The 18,329-nt window shown below is 41.2% G+C and overlaps 1 protein-coding gene across 1 annotated transcript in view; it reads left to right on the top strand.

Annotated features, from left to right (window-relative positions):
* The window catches only part of LOC109891392 (integrin alpha-5), a 56,790-nt gene that overhangs the window by 25,890 nt on the left and 12,571 nt on the right, over nucleotides 1-18,329 (top strand). The window contains exons 11-19 of the mRNA XM_020483885.2: nucleotides 7,866-7,918; nucleotides 8,420-8,631; nucleotides 8,883-9,074; nucleotides 9,171-9,216; nucleotides 9,441-9,554; nucleotides 11,805-11,860; nucleotides 12,873-13,033; nucleotides 14,377-14,514; nucleotides 17,861-17,928. Coding sequence (XP_020339474.1) covers nucleotides 7,866-7,918; nucleotides 8,420-8,631; nucleotides 8,883-9,074; nucleotides 9,171-9,216; nucleotides 9,441-9,554; nucleotides 11,805-11,860; nucleotides 12,873-13,033; nucleotides 14,377-14,514; nucleotides 17,861-17,928 — 1,040 coding nt within the window. The remainder of the gene's footprint in view (nucleotides 1-7,865; nucleotides 7,919-8,419; nucleotides 8,632-8,882; nucleotides 9,075-9,170; nucleotides 9,217-9,440; nucleotides 9,555-11,804; nucleotides 11,861-12,872; nucleotides 13,034-14,376; nucleotides 14,515-17,860; nucleotides 17,929-18,329) is intronic.

Here is an 18,329-nt window from a genome sequence, read left to right as displayed (position 1 = left end):
TACGGTTGTGTTAGATTTGAGTCCGTAGCTCTATGTCTTTACGGTTGTGTTAGATTTGAGTCCGTAGCTCTATGTCTTTACGGTTGTGTTAGATTTGAGTCCGTAGCTCTATGTCTTTACGGTTGTGTTAGATTTGAGTCCGTAGCTCTATGTCTTTACGGTTGTGTTAGATTTGAGTCCGTAGCTCTATGTCTTTACGGTTGTGTTAGATTTGAGTCCGTAGCTCTATGTCTTTACGGTTGTGTTAGATTTGAGTCCGTAGCTCTATGTCTTTACGGTTGTGTTAGATTTGAGTCCGTAGCTCTATGTCTTTACGGTTGTGTTAGATTTGAGTCCGTAGCTCTATGTCTTTACGGTTGTGTTAGATTTGAGTCCGTAGCTCTATGTCTTTACGGTTGTGTTAGATTTGAGTCCGTAGCTCTATGTCTTTACGGTTGTGTTAGATTTGAGTCCGTAGCTCTATGTCTTTACGGTTATGTTAGATTTGGTTCTGCTCTCCACATGAGTGCTTGGACTGCACCGTCAGACTCAGCTGCAGAAACAAAGAAATAAAATGAAAGAGGCCAAGAAAAAAATGGTTGTATCTGCTTACCCAAGAGCCCCAGGAGATTTGGGTCTGAAGCTCAATGTCTTGACAGTTGTGTTAGATTTGAATCTGAAGCTCAATGTCTTGACGGTTGTGTTAGATTTGAATCTGAAGCTCAATGTCTTGACGGTTGTGTTAGATTTGAATCTGAAGCTCAATGTCTTGACGGTTGTGTTAGATTTGAGTCTGAAGCTCAATGTCTTGATGGTTGTGTTAGATTTTAGACTGAAGCTCAATGTCTTGACGGTTGTTAGATTTGGGTCTGTAGCTCAATGTCTTGACGGTTGTGTTAGATTTGGGTCTGTAGCTCAATGTCTTGACGGTTGTGTTAGATTTGGGTGTGTAGCTCAATGTCTTGATGGTTGTGTTAGATTTGAGTCCGTAGCTCTATGTCTTTACGGTTGTGTTAGATTTGAGTCCGTAGCTCTATGTCTTTACGGTTGTGTTAGATTTGAGTCCGTAGCTCTATGTCTTTACGGTTGTGTTAGATTTGAGTCCGTAGCTCTATGTCTTTACGGTTATGTTAGATTTGGTTCTGCTCTCCACATGAGTGCTTGGACTGCACCGTCAGACTCAGCTGCAGAAACAAAGAAATAAAATGAAAGAGGCCAAGAAAAAAATGGTTGTATCTGCTTACCCAAGAGCCCCAGGAGATTTGGGTCTGAAGCTCAATGTCTTGACAGTTGTGTTAGATTTGAATCTGAAGCTCAATGTCTTGACGGTTGTGTTAGATTTGAATCTGAAGCTCAATGTCTTGACGGTTGTGTTAGATTTGAATCTGAAGCTCAATGTCTTGACGGTTGTGTTAGATTTGAGTCTGAAGCTCAATGTCTTGATGGTTGTGTTAGATTTTAGACTGAAGCTCAATGTCTTGACGGTTGTTAGATTTGGGTCTGTAGCTCAATGTCTTGACGGTTGTGTTAGATTTGGGTCTGTAGCTCAATGTCTTGACGGTTGTGTTAGATTTGGGTGTGTAGCTCAATGTCTTGATGGTTGTGTTAGATTTAGGTGTGTAGCTCAATGTCTTGACGGTTGTGTTAGATTTTGATGAGGTTTAGTGTTTTAGTTTGCGGACCCACTCCAAACAAAAGAAAAGACTGCTTGCATGGGTACTAGACTGTTTTCTACATTACATAGTTTCCCAGCCAAGCCAATGACACGTAGGCTACAGTGGAAACTCAAGAAATCAGCCATTAGCTGTTTAAAGAATGGCGGTAGCCAAGAGTCAAGACACATACTTCAGTGCTTTTGGCTGTTCAGTATATTATGGCACCTCAATCACTTTGTTATTGAGATGTACAGTATACCTCCATACCATACATTTACATGACTCAATACAAGTAGCAATATCATGAACTTAATCTTGCTGCCTCATGTTGGTTAGAGTATACTGCATGGATGTTGGTTAGAGTATACTGCATGGATGTTGGTTAGAGTATACTGCATGGATGTTGGTTAGAGTATACTGCAGGGATGTTGGTTAGAGTATACTGCAGGGATGTTGGTTAGAGTATACTGCATGGATGTTGGTTAGAGTATACTGCAGGGATGTTGGTTAGAGTATACTGCATGGATGTTGGTTAGAGTATACTGCATGGATGTTGGTTAGAGTATACAGCATGGATGTTGGTTAGAGTATACTGCATGGATGTTGGTTAGAGTATACTGCAGGGATGTTGGTTAGAGTATACTGCATGGATGTTGGTTAGAGTATACTACATGGATGTTGGTTAGAGTATACTGCAGGGATGTTGGTTAGAGTATACTGCAGGGATGTTGGTTAGAGTATACTACAGGGATGTTGGTTAGAGTATACTACAGGGATGTTGGTTAGAGTATACTGCAGGGATGTTGGTTAGAGTATACTGCAGGGATGTTGGTTAGAGTATACTGCATGGATGTTGGTTAGAGTATACTGCAGGGATGTTGGTTAGAGTATACTGCATGGATGTTGGTTAGAGTATACTGCATGGATGTTGGTTAGAGTATACTGCATGGATGTTGGTTAGAGTATACAGCATGGATGTTGGTTAGAGTATACTGCATGGATGTTGGTTAGAGTATACTGCATGGATGTTGGTTAGAGTATACTGCAGGGATGTTGGTTAGAGTATACTGCAGGGATGTTGGTTAGAGTATACTGCATGGATGTTGGTTAGAGTATACTGCAGGGATGTTGGTTAGAGTATACTGCATGGATGTTGGTTAGAGTATACTGCAGGGATGTTGGTTAGAGTATACAGCATGGATGTTGGTTAGAGTATACTGCATGGATGTTGGTTAGAGTATACTGCAGGGATGTTGGTTAGAGTATACTGCATGGATGTTGGTTAGAGTATACTGCATGGATGTTGGTTAGAGTATACTGCAGGGATGTTGGTTAGAGTATACTGCAGGGATGTTGGTTAGAGTATACTGCATGGATGTTGGTTAGAGTATACAGCATGGATGTTGGTTAGAGTATACTGCATGGATGTTGGTTAGAGTATACTGCATGGATGTTGGTTAGAGTATACTGCAGGGATGTTGGTTAGAGTATACTGCAGGGATGTTGGTTAGAGTATACTGCATGGATGTTGGTTAGAGAATACTGCAGGGATGTTGGTTAGAGTATACTGCATGGATGTTGGTTAGAGTATACTGCATGGATGTTGGTTAGAGTATACAGCATGGATGTTGGTTAGAGTATACTGCATGGATGTTGGTTAGAGTATACTGCAGGGATGTTGGTTAGAGTATACTGCATGGATGTTGGTTAGAGTATACTGCATGGATGTTGGTTAGAGTATACTGCAGGGATGTTGGTTAGAGTATACTGCAGGGATGTTGGTTAGAGTATACTACAGGGATGTTGGTTAGAGTATACTACAGGGATGTTGGTTAGAGTATACTGCAGGGATGTTGGTTAGAGTATACTGCAGGGATGTTGGTTAGAGTATACTGCATGGATGTTGGTTAGAGTATACTGCAGGGATGTTGGTTAGAGTATACTGCATGGATGTTGGTTAGAGTATACTGCAGGGATGTTGGTTAGAGTATACTGCATGGATGTTGGTTAGAGTATACTGCATGGATGTTGGTTAGAGTATACAGCATGGATGTTGGTTAGAGTATACTGCATGGATGTTGGTTAGAGTATACTGCATGGATGTTGGTTAGAGTATACTGCAGGGATGTTGGTTAGAGTATACTGCAGGGATGTTGGTTAGAGTATACTGCATGGATGTTGGTTAGAGTATACTGCAGGGATGTTGGTTAGAGTATACTGCATGGATGTTGGTTAGAGTATACTGCATGGATGTTGGTTAGAGTATACAGCATGGATGTTGGTTAGAGTATACTGCATGGATGTTGGTTAGAGTATACTGCAGGGATGTTGGTTAGAGTATACTGCATGGATGTTGGTTAGAGTATACTGCATGGATGTTGGTTAGAGTATACTGCAGGGATGTTGGTTAGAGTATACTGCAGGGATGTTGGTTAGAGTATACTACAGGGATGTTGGTTAGAGTATACTACAGGGATGTTGGTTAGAGTATACTGCAGGGATGTTGGTTAGAGTATACTGCAGGGATGTTGGTTAGAGTATACTGCATGGATGTTGGTTAGAGTATACTGCAGGGATGTTGGTTAGAGTATACTACAGGGATGTTGGTTAGAGTATACTGCAGGGATGTTGGTTAGAGTATACTGCAGGGATGTTGGGTAGAGTATACTACAGGGATGTTGGTTAGAGTATACTGCATGGATGTTGGTTAGAGTATACTGCAGGGATGTTGGTTAGAGTATACTGCAGGGATGTTGGTTAGAGTATACAGCATGGACGTTGGTTAGAGTATACTGCAGGGATGTTGGTTAGAGTATACTGCAGGGATGTTGGTTAGAGTATACTGCAGGGATGTTTGTTAGAGTATACTGCAGGGATGTTGGTTAGAGTATACTGCAGGGATGTTGGTTAGAGTATACTGCAGGGATGTTGGTTAGAGTATACTGCAGGGATGTTGGTTAGAGTATACTGCAGGGATGTTGGTTAGAGTATACTGCATGGATGTTGGTTAGAGTATACTGCATGGATGTTGGTTAGAGTATACTACAGGGATGTTGGTTAGAGTATACTGCATGGATGTTGGTTAGAGTATACTGCAGGGATGTTGGTTAGAGTATACTGCAGGGATGTTGGTTAGAGTATACTACAGGGATGTTGGTTAGAGTATACTGCAGGGATGTTGGTTAGAGTATACTGCAGGGATGTTGGTTAGAGTATACTGCATGGATGTTGGTTAGAGTATACTGCAGGGATGTTGGTTAGAGTATACTGCAGGGATGTTGGTTAGAGTATACTGCAGGGATGTTGGTTAGAGTATACTGCATGGATGTTGGTTAGAGTATACTACAGGGATGTTGGTTAGAGTATACTGCATGGATGTTGGTTAGAGTATACTGCAGGGATGTTGGTTAGAGTATACTGCAGGGATGTTGGTTAGAGTATACTGCAGGGATGTTGGTTAGAGTATACTGCATGGATGTTGGTTAGAGTATACTGCATGGATGTTGGTTAGAGTATACTGCATGGATGTTGGTTATAGTATACTGCAGGGATGTTGGTTAGAGTATACTACAGGGATGTTGGTTAGAGTATACTGCATGGATGTTGGTTAGAGTATACTACAGGGATGTTGGTTAGAGTATACTGCAGGGATGTTGGTTAGAGTATACTGCAGGGATGTTGGTTAGAGTATACTACAGGGATGTTGGTTAGAGTATACTACAGGGATGTTGGTTAGAGTATACTGCAGGGATGTTGGTTAGAGTATACTGCAGGGATGTTGGTTAGAGTATACTGCATGGATGTTGGTTAGAGTATACTGCAGGGATGTTGGTTAGAGTATACTACAGGGATGTTGGTTAGAGTATACTGCAGGGATGTTGGTTAGAGTATACTGCAGGGATGTTGGTTAGAGTATACTACAGGGATGTTGGTTAGAGTATACTGCATGGATGTTGGTTAGAGTATACTGCAGGGATGTTGGTTAGAGTATACTGCAGGGATGTTGGTTAGAGTATACAGCATGGATGTTGGTTAGAGTATACTGCAGGGATGTTGGTTAGAGTATACTGCAGGGATGTTGGTTAGAGTATACTGCAGGGATGTTGGTTAGAGTATACTGCAGGGATGTTGGTTAGAGTATACTGCAGGGATGTTGGTTAGAGTATACTGCAGGGATGTTGGTTAGAGTATACTGCAGGGATGTTGGTTAGAGTATACTGCATGGATGTTGGTTAGAGTATACTACAGGGATGTTGGTTAGAGTATACTGCATGGATGTTGGTTAGAGTATACTGCAGGGATGTTGGTTAGAGTATACTGCAGGGATGTTGGTTAGAGTATACTGCAGGGATGTTGGTTAGAGTATACTGCATGGATGTTGGTTAGAGTATACTGCATGGATGTTGGTTAGAGTATACTGCATGGATGTTGGTTAGAGTATACTGCAGGGATGTTGGTTAGAGTATACTACAGGGATGTTGGTTAGAGTATACTGCATGGATGTTGGTTAGAGTATACTACAGGGATGTTGGTTAGAGTATACTGCAGGGATGTTGGTTAGAGTATACTGCAGGGATGTTGGTTAGAGTATACTGCAGGGATGTTGGTTAGAGTATACTGCAGGGATGTTGGTTAGAGTATACTGCAGGGATGTTGGTTAGAGTATACTGCATGGATGTTGGTTAGAGTATACTGCAGGGATGTTGGTTAGAGTATACTGCAGGGATGTTGGTTAGAGTATACTGCATGGATGTTGGTTAGAGTATACTGCAGGGATGTTGGTTAGAGTATACTGCATGGATGTTGGTTAGAGTATACTACAGGGATGTTGGTTAGAGTATACTGCAGGGATGTTGGTTAGAGTATACTGCAGGGATGTTGGTTAGAGTATACTGCAGGGATGTTGGTTAGAGTATACTGCAGGGATGTTGGTTAGAGTATACTGCAGGGATGTTGGTTAGAGTATACTGCAGGGATGTTGGTTAGAGTATACTGCATGGATGTTGGTTAGAGTATACTACAGGGATGTTGGTTAGAGGATACTGCATGGATGTTGGTTAGAGTATACTGCATGGATGTTGGTTAGAGTATACTGCAGGGATGTTGGTTAGAGTATACTGCATGGATGTTGGTTAGAGTATACTACAGGGATGTTGGTTAGAGTATACTGCAGGGATGTTGGTTAGAGTATACTACAGGGATGTTGGTTAGAGTATACTGCATGGATGTTGGTTAGAGTATACTGCATGGATGTTGGTTAGAGTATACTGCAGGGATGTTGGTTAGAGTATACTGCAGGGATGTTGGTTAGAGTATACTGCAGGGATGTTGGTTAGAGTATACTGCCTCATGTTGGTTAGAGTATACTGCAGGGATGTTGGTTAGAGTATACTGCCTCATGTTGGTTAGAGTATACTGCAGGGATGTTGGTTAGAGTATACTGCAGGGATGTTGGTTAGAGTATACTGCCTCATGTTGGTTAGAGTATACTGCAGGGATGTTGGTTAGAGTATACTGCAGGGATGTTGGTTAGAGTATACTTCCTCATGTTGGTTAGAGTATACTGCCTCATGTTGGTTAGAGTATACTGCCTCATGTTGGTTAGAGTATACTGCAGGGATGTTGGTTAGAGTATACTGCAGGGATGTTGGTTAGAGTATACTGCAGGGAGGTTGGTTAGAGTATACTGCAGGGATGTTGGTTAGAGTATACTACAGAGAATTATTTGGGTAGCCCAGACTTAAGGTAGCTCTGAACGACATAGACAACGTGCAAGATGGGGTTCTTCTCTCAGAAGAAAATAGCTGTAATATTAAACTCTTGACAATAGTCCGTCATTTACGGCATAATATAAAATCGTCAAAGATAACAACGCTGATTGACCCATCCTCTCTCTATCTCTCGCTGAGATACCTATAGCAGCTTGAGTTCCCCGCCTCCTCCAAACTCTTAACTATCCTCTTCTACCTCTCATGTAGCTTACAGAAGCTCTGGTACTGAGCTTAGAGAATACAGAGAGGAGAGAGGATGGCTTCTGGGGTGAGGGGATATGAGAGAGGGGGAGGGAGAGAGAGACAAATAAAAATAGAGACGAATAGAGAGAGGAAAGCTTCTTGGTAGAGGGGATATTTGAGAGAAAATGATCAAAAGAGAGAATGAAGGAGAAAGAAAGAGATACTATGCCCCACGGTGTGATGACAGGCTAACTCTGTCTGCTCTAATGTCTTCCAGATGGGTTCCTATTTCGGCTACGCAGTGGCAGCCACCGACATCAACAACGATGGGTAAGTGAGTTAGCGGATGGAGAGAAGGAGGGAAAGATGAAGAGAATTAAGGAAAGAGAGAGCTGAAGAGAGAGAGAGATGCAGAGAGAAAGAGAGACTAAGTGAGCAAAGAGAAGGTAGGTATGACAAGAGAGAGAGAGAGAGAGTATTTCAGAAGTTCTCATGGTCATGCATTTCCTCACTCTCTCATTTCCTCACTCTCTCATGAGTCACAAAAATTCCTTGTCATACAGTAGCTACTCCTACACTTCAGGTTCTCCATTGGCCACTCTCACATCCACTCTCCTATTAAAATGATAGTCAGGAGACTCAGGAAGACTCACCAGAGAGGGATAGGACACTCTCCTATTAGAATGATAGTCAGGAGACTCAGGAAGAGTCACCATACAATGTAAATCTCCAACATCATCCTTCACACTAATAAACATTGACTCAACTTTAGAGGCCTTGGAATGGACCTAAAGTAATCTTATCCCCCCTGCCCCCTCTCCATGGCCTTAGTCTGGATGACCTGGTGGTGGGCGCTCCCATGTTCATGCAGAGGGGGTCTGACGGACTGCGTTGGGAGGAGGTGGGCCGTGTCTATGTGTACCTACAGCAGCGTCCCTTGTTGTTTGAGCCCAGACTGCCCCCCTTGGGAGGTAGTCAGGCCTTCGGGAGGTTCGGAAGCTCCCTGGCCCCGCTGGGAGACCTCAACCAGGACGGCTTCAACGGTGAGCACTCTGGAAAAGCTTGGGTCATATTCATTAAAGAACACTGTAGCAAAATGTTTTGCAAAGGAAAACAAAATTTATAATTTGTTATTGGACAAGTTAAGGTAGTCCCTCCCTTTTTTTGGGTCAGTTTTTCCCCCGTTTGGTGTCTACGGGGTTCTGATCTTTCATGCAAGAACATAATGAAGCTCAGGCCAGAGGGAGTGGGGATTAGCCATTATGAGGTTGCATAACTTTGTTGATTATCTTAGATATTGCAATTGGCTGTCCCTTTGGAGGAGACGACCAACAGGGATTGGTCCTCATCTATAACGGGCATGCCAGTGGGCTGAAGGACACGCCCACTCAGGCTCTAGCTGGCCAATGGGCCTCTGGCACCTTTCCTGCCAGTTTTGGCTATGCCCTCCGCGGAGAGAAAGATCTGGACCAGAATGGGTACCCAGGTAAAATTCGTTAGTCCAATTGTTCAGTTTGTTTTTAATTGTTTTGCCTTTTACAATTTCTTATTAGTGTTTAATATTGGTGTCATCTTTGTACAGATCTCATCGTAGGTGCTTTTGGAGCTGACAAGGCTGTTCTGTACAGGTATGTGCTCTCACCAGAACATGATTGGCTCATTGTGCTTGCAAATAAGCTAGCTGACCAGCCCTTTATTTGTATTTTATTTGTTCAATTAAACATGTATAATAGGTCTGAAAACATTGTTTTATATGTGATCTTTATGTAATTTGAATTACAATTTTGTATTGGAATCAAAGATTTTAATCGAGGTAATCACGTCTTCCAATTGGTTGGTATTTTTCTATCAGGGCTCGGCCTATTGTCAACGCCAGTGCTTCTCTTACTGTGCAACCTACCATGATCAACTCAGAGGAGAAGAGTTGTATGGTGTCCAATGGGAACAAGACTATCTCTGTGTCTTGGTGCGTTGATACATTTTTTTTCCTTTTCAAAAGAATCTGATTGGTTGAAACACTGCTGATATTCCATCAGTTAACTGAGGCAGCTAGATCTTTGTGATGTATTAGACAGGCAGACAGACAGACATCAACAGAGAAACTACATAGATTGTGACAGACAGACAGACAGACAGACAGACAGACAGACAGACAGACAGACAGACAGACAGACAGACAGACAGACAGACAGACAGACAGACAGACAGACAGACAGACAGACAGACAGACAGACAGACAGACAGACAGACAGACAGACAGACAGACAGACAGACAGACAGACAGACAGACAGACAGACAGACAGACAGACAGACAGACAGACAGACAGACAGACAGACAGACAGACAGACAGACAGACAGACAGACAGACAGACAGACAGACAGACAGACAGACAGACAGACAGACAGACAGACAGACAGACAGACAGACAGACAGACAGACATCAACAGGAAGATGGATCTCCATTAGTTCCTGCCAAGGTAGCAGCTGCTCTTCCTGGGATCCAGCGAAATTAAGGCAGTTATACAATTTAAAAAACATGACAATACATTCACAGATTTCACAACACACATGTCAAATGTACTGTAGTCTAAAGCTGTCATGTTTCTGGCCACCAGGTCTATTGAGTAGGAAGTCACTATAGCCTCACTCAGACCAACATTGCTAAGAGGGATAATGTCTTCAGCAACAATATCAATTCAAATAGATGTGAATGTGTTCCAGCATTGACCCAACACTGAGTCCAAGACCTATTATATAGTACATTTTCCACTCTTAAATCATGTCAATGGACAAAATGTCTGGCATTCACCACTTGAGAATGTCAAATGACACCATGTTTGACAAGCTTGTCCAGTCTTCGTTCCAGTATGAGTGTTTGAGGACAGTCTATATTCTGAGCCCAAGCAAAGGGAACACTTCACCACTTTTAGTCTCACTGAAATTAAAGCCTAGTGGCTGTTATCTTGATATCTGCTGTTAGTACCACACAAGTTGCTTGTTGTTTGTGTCTTCTTGATTAACGCTTAGGTTGCTGGGAGCCTTGCGAAGGCTGAGGGAGGAGTAGAGGTGGGGTGGACAGTGGAAAGGGTGGAGCGGGTTGCCATTCACTTTGAATGACATGTTATTTGGAACAACGGCCTAGGATACAGCATGCATGAGATGACACACCCACACACACATTTACCATTGCGCAGGCAGATGACCATTGACCACACACATACACACACGTGTACAGATTTTAGCACATGGATTCTGTATATGCACACACTCTAAAATAATCAAATGCACACACATTTTTTTTAACCTCCCCTTGTAAAGTTTGAGAAAAAATTTTTCGGTTGATTTGGGCTTCAGTTCTGTGCAAAGATTGAATGCATTTACATTCAGTGGGTTAGCATGTAGCCTAGCAGATCTGTTTGTGCTCTTCCCCACTCCATTGTCATTGTCATGCCAAACATGATCATTCCACAAGGATTTGGCAAGAGACACAGAAACAGACTGGCAACCAGGCTATTTAGCACGAGACTTGTGAGAGATTTCTTACATAAAACATTTTTGTGACCAAATGTTTTTTATTAATTTTCTCGTTGGCAGAGGTAGAGATATTATATACTGTTATATACCACCAAATGTTTTTTATTAATTTTCTCGTTGGCAGAGGTAGAGATATTATATACTGTTATATACCACCAAATGTTTTTTATTAATTTTCTCGTTGGCAGAGGTAGAGATATTATATACTGTTATATACCACCAAATGTTTTTTATTAATTTTCTCGTTGGCAGAGGTAGAGATATTATATACTGTTATATACCACCAAATGTTTTTTATTAATTTTCTCGTTGGCAGAGGTAGAGATATTATATACTGTTATATACCACCAAATGTTTTTTATTAATTTTCTCGTTGGCAGAGGTAGAGATATTATATACTGTTATATACCACCAAATGTTTTTTATTAATTTTCTCATTGGCAGAGGTAGAGATATTATATACTGTTATATCCCACCAAATGTTTTTTATTAATTTTCTCGTTGGCAGAGGTAGAGATATTATATACTGTTATATACCACCAAATGTTTTTTATTAATTTTCTCGTTGGCAGAGGTAGAGATATTATATACTGTTATATACCACCAAATGTTTTCGAGCTCTACATGGATCTACTTAATACATGTAAATACTGTCTCTCTGTCTTCACTCTCTCTCCAGTGTCAACCTCAGTTTCTGCCTCTCGGCCAATGGGAAGCACCTCCCTGCTGATCTAGGTGAGCCCAGTGTTTTCTGTTTTGTCTACAAGGGATACAGCTTTTGTCAAAATTGACTTTTCGTAGCAGGTTTAGGGGAACTTACAGAGCAGGTTAGGAGAATTAGCTTAGCAGGTTAGGAGAATTAGGTTAAGGTTAGGAAAGGGTTAGGGGTAGCTAAAATGTAAAAAAACAAAAAAACTTTTGATGTTAATTTGACAAAAGCTGTATTGCATCTAGACATGACTAGTGTTTTCTTTTGTAAGGACTCCACACAGCTGTTCCCTATTATCTTCCTTGGTGTGGCTGCAAATATGCCTGAACTCACTGTGGTCAATTTAGCAGTTAAGATTAAGATGAAAGGACAATCAAGTACAGGGGAAACGTTGCGAGGTTTGTGTGTGCGTGTGTGTTTATGTGTGTGGGTGTGTGATTGTGTTTGTGTCTGCACTTAGGAATGGGTATTTGCAATTGTGTGTGTGTGTGTGTGTGTATATTGTGTTAGTGTATGCATAGTAACAGTGTATGTAATTGCTTTAGTTAGCCAGCAGCATACCACCCTGCATCCCACTGCTGGCTTGATGCTAAGCAGAGTTAGTCCTGGCCAGTCCCTGGATGGGAAACCAGACGCTGCTGGAAGTGGTATTGGATTGCCAGTAGGAGGCACTATTTTCTCTGTATATCCCAGGGCATTGCCCTGTGTAGGGTGCTGTCTTTCAGATGGATTGTTAAACGGGTGTCCTGACTCTCTGTGGTCACTAAAGATCCTATGCCACATATCATAAAAGTAGGGGTGTTAACCCTAGTGTCCTGGCTAAATTCCCAATCTGGCCTTCATACCATCACAGTCACCTAATCATCCCCAGCTTCCAATTAGCTCAGTCATCCCCTCTCCTCTTCCCTGTAACTATTCCACAGGTTGTTGCTATAAATGAGAATGTGTTCTCACTCAACTTACCTGGTTAAATAAACAGTATGTTATAAGGGGTTTGTTTTTGTGACATGTTCTATTGTGTGTGTGTATGTTGTGCAGTTTTTATGGTGGAGGTGCAGTTGGACCATCTGGAGCAAAAACAGAGAGAGTCATCAGTGAGGAGAACTCTGTTCCTAGATAGCCATCAGCCCAGCCTGCTGGAGACCATCACCATGGCCAACGGAGGACCAACGTGTCACGACACCCGCATCTACCTGCGCGTTAGTCACTTCGAACTTCAAACACTCAGAGAGATGTTGCTGTTAAACTGCATGAGTTTATAATGCATGAGCATGTTTTACCCCTTTTTATAATGTCTAATAATCATCTCATAATAATAGACTAAATAGCAATCATTTGAAATGCTGATTGATACATAAAGAAACTTATAAGCCTTGTTATAAAGCATTATACCTGCCGGCTTTAAGTAAATGTTACCGAGTTATTCAAAGACATGTTGAGAAAATCCCAGATTATAAAAACAACATTGATCCAATGAACTGTGGGTCTTCCCGACCAATCTCTCTGGACCAAAAGTTTGCACAAAAATGTTGGCTAGTTTCTTTGAATCCAGCCTTCAAAACACCAGTAACTTGAAACAGGCTGAAACATTTAATGCTACATTTGACAGTTAATCTGTTTTTGATTATAGTTTCAATAGGACTGAAAGTGAAAATGTTCCCTTGCGCTGTACATTTAGACAGATCTATAACATTATATTTACTACAATGTACATTTAGACAGATCTATAACATTATATTTACTACAACATACATTTAGACAGATCTATAACATTATATTTACTACAATGTACATTTAGACAGATCTATAACATTATATTTACTACAACATACATTTGGACAGATCTATAACATTATATTTACTACAACGTACATTTAGACAGATCTATAACATTATATTTACTACAATGTACATTTAGACAGATCTATAACATTATATTTACTACAATGTACATTTAGACAGATCTATAACATTATATTTACTACAATGTACATTTAGACAGATCTATAACATTATATTTACTACAACGTACATTTAGACAGATCTATAACATTATATTTACTACAATGTACATTTAGACAGATCTATAACATTATATTTACTACAATGTACATTTAGACAGATCTATAACATTATCTTTACTACAACATACATTTAGACAGATCTATAACATTATATTTACTACAATGTACATTTAGACAGATCTATAACATTATATTTACTACAATGTACATTTAGACAGATCTATAACATTATATTTACTACAACGTACATTTAGACAGATCTAAACATCATATTTACTACAACGTACATTTAGACAGATCTATAACATTATATTTACTACAACGTACATTTAGACAGATCTATAACATTATATTTACTACAATGTACATTTAAATCTAGAGTCTCAGCCAGTTTACAATAAGTAAAGTAAAATTTAAGTTCAACACACCATGAAGAAAGGTCAGTGTAAGGTCAGATTCACTTCCTCTTGAGTGTGTCGGTGATGCCTTTTGACCTTCTTTCCTCATGTGTGTTGTAGAGTGAAGGGGAGTTTCGGGATAAACTGTCCCCCATTTACATCACCCTCAACTTTAGCCTGGATCCTCTCGCTCAACTGGACCTCCATGGCCTAAAACCCATTCTAAACTACCAGACAACACATATTATAAAGCAGAAGGTATGTACTAATAACTATGTTATTCAATTAGGAACATTTGCAATTTCAGTTGTTATCCTGAATTGACTGAATCGAACTGGACTTGACCCCAACCATGCCAGACATCACACCTTGTAGAGCAGAGTACAATATCTGGTCACATTTACCAGACCACATAGCTAAGTTTTAGAGCAGGTGCACTACGTATACCCATACTGAAACTCTAGAATACACAACCTAGAAGGATCGTGGTCAATTTGCAATGTACAAATCATTATCATTATTTTCCGGCATTCGCTCCGACAAAAATCAGCACGAGGCTGAATCTAGTTGCCTAACCCCGCTATAGACGGTAGACTATGAACATACTGCATACACAATTTAGTTATTGTACCAGACTTCATGACTTAACCACAAACACACAATGTGCACCTTATCTACTCCCCCTGGTATTTACATTTTGTACCAGGAAGTAGAAAGGGATAAGGTCAGAAGTGTCCATTTTGAAATAGATTTCATATGGAGGACCCCTCAGTAGTGCTGGTCCCCATATGGCTAAAGGTTGGGGGTTAGTCCTTATATACTAGGCACTGAATTACAATATGTTATAGCCATAGAGTTAGATAGATGGCACACTTGCTACAAAGCCTTTTTTACTCTACTTTAGAATAGATGAAAACCTTCAATGGCACTGCCCATGCTTTCACATAAGCGATAAGGACAAATAACGGGGGGTAGCCTTTCCGAATTGAGAGTAGAATCCTCAGGGGTGTGAGGGTGGGGAGTTTTTTCGGCTATGCGAAAAAAACAGAGGGAGAACTGACGGCTCTTTCTGGGTGGGGCGCTGAGGCTAGCCATCTGCTTGTGGTTTGTTTATGTATGTTGCCAGTGGTCTCCGCCATGTCGAGAGCCCGGCAAGGCAGACTTGGAGCACGTGTGTGTGTGTTTATATGTGTGTTTTTATATATATGTGTGTGTGTGTGCTCCAAGCTTCTCACTATTGGCAGAGAAACCAATACAACCTAGAGTCGAGAGAACAGCTTTTGGGAACAACTTGAACTTTCCATGCTCATGTTATTACACTGAAACATTTAGCAATCTCTCTCTCTCTCTTCCTCTTCCACTTCTAAACTTGTCAAAACATGAATAAAGTTTCTTCCTCTTCTTAACGCCCTTTTTGTCCCATGGAGAGTGGGTGATGGGAAGATGGAGGATGAAAGAGAGTGAGTGAGTGAGTGGGGGAGGAGAGCCTTTGGTGATTGTGTGACCATTACCAGACCCGTGCTTTCCTCTGTCTTGTGATGTTGTGTTGACCGACCGATTACCACATGGACTTGCATGAACGATAACATTGGAGGCTTTAAATTAGTAATCTCCATGGAGACGGAGTGAGTGATCGCCATGCCGACCCCGCACTGTCGTAGCATTCCTTTGGGGTTCTAATGTTTGCCACATGTTGCTGCTGGGATGGATGGGCTGGTAGTGTAACAATGGGTTCACAGTACACAGTTGCAATGTTGTAGGAGACTGAGAAAAAAAGGACTAGGAAAGAGAGAGAGACAGAGTGCTTAGGACCCCAATTCCTCTCCTCTCTTCCCTAAGCCGTGCAAGACTTTCCTTTTTCCTGCTATTCCTTCCTTTCCTCATGTTGCAGTATGTCTACCTTTCTTGAACATCATTGCTCTCCTCATAACCACGAAAACAAAACACTCCTTCCGTTCATTCTCCCCTTCTCTCATTTGATTTCCCTTTTTCCATCCTTCACGTATTCCCTCACTTCTCCCCTTCATTCCCTCATTTAGGAGGTTATTCATAAATCTTCATTGCCGTGGTAAATGTACCAGCAGTTGTTCAAAACAAATTCATAATTTGGTCTAAAAATTTGATCTGATCTTCATCTAAGTCACAACAATAGACAAACACAGTCTGCTTAAACAAATTATTGTATTTTTCTTGTCTATATTGAATACATAATTTAAACATTCACAGTGTAGGTTGGAAAAAGTATGTGAACCCCTAGGCTAATGACTTCTCCAAAAGCTAATTGGAGTCAGGAGTCAGCTAACCTGGAGTACAATCATTGAGACGAGATTGGATATGTTGGTTAGAGCTGCCCTGTCCTATAAAAAATACTCACAAAATTTGAGTTTGCTATTCACAAGAAGCATTGCCTGATGTGAACCATGCCTCAAACAAAAGAGATCTCAGAAGACCCCAGATTAAGAATTGTTGACTTGCATAAAGCTGGAAAGGGTTACAAAAGTATCTCTAAAAGCCTTGATGTTCATCAGTCCACGGTAAGACACATTTTCTGTAAATGGAGAAAGTTCAGCACTGTTGCTACTCTCCCTAAGAGTGGTCGTCCTGCAAAGATGACTGCAAGAGCACAGCACAGAATGCTCAATGAGGTTAAGAAGAATCCAGGAGTGTCAGCTAAAGACTTACAGAAATCTCTGGAACACGCTAACATCTCTATTGACGAGTCTACGATATGTAAAACACTAAACAAGAATGGTGTTCAGGGGAGGACACTACAGAAGAAGCCACTGCTGTCCAAAAAAAACATTGTTGCACATCTGAAGTTCGCAAAAGAGCATCCGGATGTCCCACAGCGCTACTGGAAAAATATTCTATGGACAAATGATACTAAAGTTCAGTTGTTTAGAAGGAAGGAACATGGAACACTGTGTGAAGAAAAAAAGGCACAGCACACCAACATCAAAACCTCATCCCAACTGTAAAGTCTGGTGAAGGGAGCATCACGGTTTGGAGCTGCTTTGCTGCTATTATCGACGGAAAAATGAATTCCCCAGTTTATCAAGACATTTTGCAGGAGAATGTAAGGCTATCTGTCCCCCATTTGAAGCTCAACATAAGTTGGGTGATGCAACAGGACAATGAACCAAAACACAGAAGTAAATCAACAACAGAATGGCTTCAACAGAAGAAAATACGCCTTCTGGAGTGGCCCAATCAGAGTCCTGACCTCAACCCGACTGAGATGCTGTGGCATGACCTCAAGAGAGCGGCTCACAGACATCCCAAGAATATTCCTGAACTGACACAGTTTTGTAAAGACAAAACTCCTCCTGACCGTTGAGGTCTGATCCTCAACTACAGAAAACATTTGGTTGAGGTTATTGCTGCCAGAGGGTCAACCAGTTTATTAAATCCAAGGGTTCACATACCTTTCCCACCCTGCACTGTGAATGTTTACACGGTGTGTTCAATAAAGACATGAAAACATATAATTGTTTGTGTTATTAGTTTAGGCAGACTGTGTTTGTCTTGTTGTGACTTAGATGACGATCAGATCACATTTTTTCTTTGAAAAATCTAAATCTCTCTCCATCCCTCTGTTCTGCAGGCCCAAATTCAGCTGGACTGTGGGGAGGACAACATCTGTGTTCCTGACCTCAAACTGTCCGTTTATGGGTGAGTTGAAGTCCCCTCTCCGTTACCTGAGACCAGGGCATTACACCGGAATGGCCTCCTTTGCTATTCTCCCCTCTCCCTCGTGACCCATCGATAGGTGAAAGGACTCAGCAGGTCTCCAGCACATTGCTTTCACCTGTCACATCCTTTCAGATCTGTTGGAACCAAGGAAAGAAGAGTAGGAAAATAAACAATTGCATACAAACTAGTGAGAGGTCTATAATAGTGGGTATTTTGTGATAAAAGGTCAACTCCAGTGCAGAAAGTATTTTCTTCATGCCACATAAATGACTAGCATATTACATGGACAAATGATACACAGGAGTACCCTATGATATACTTGTTTGTTTATCTGGAATTCATTTAAAGTAGCACCACTGGACACCATGTGGTACCAGGTT

This window comes from Oncorhynchus kisutch, linkage group LG5, assembly GCF_002021735.2.
Source record: "Oncorhynchus kisutch isolate 150728-3 linkage group LG5, Okis_V2, whole genome shotgun sequence".
Taxonomy (NCBI): Eukaryota; Metazoa; Chordata; class Actinopteri; order Salmoniformes; family Salmonidae; genus Oncorhynchus; species Oncorhynchus kisutch.
The sequence above is the reverse complement of the archived record's forward strand: the minus strand, read 5'-3'. Positions and strand labels throughout refer to the sequence as shown.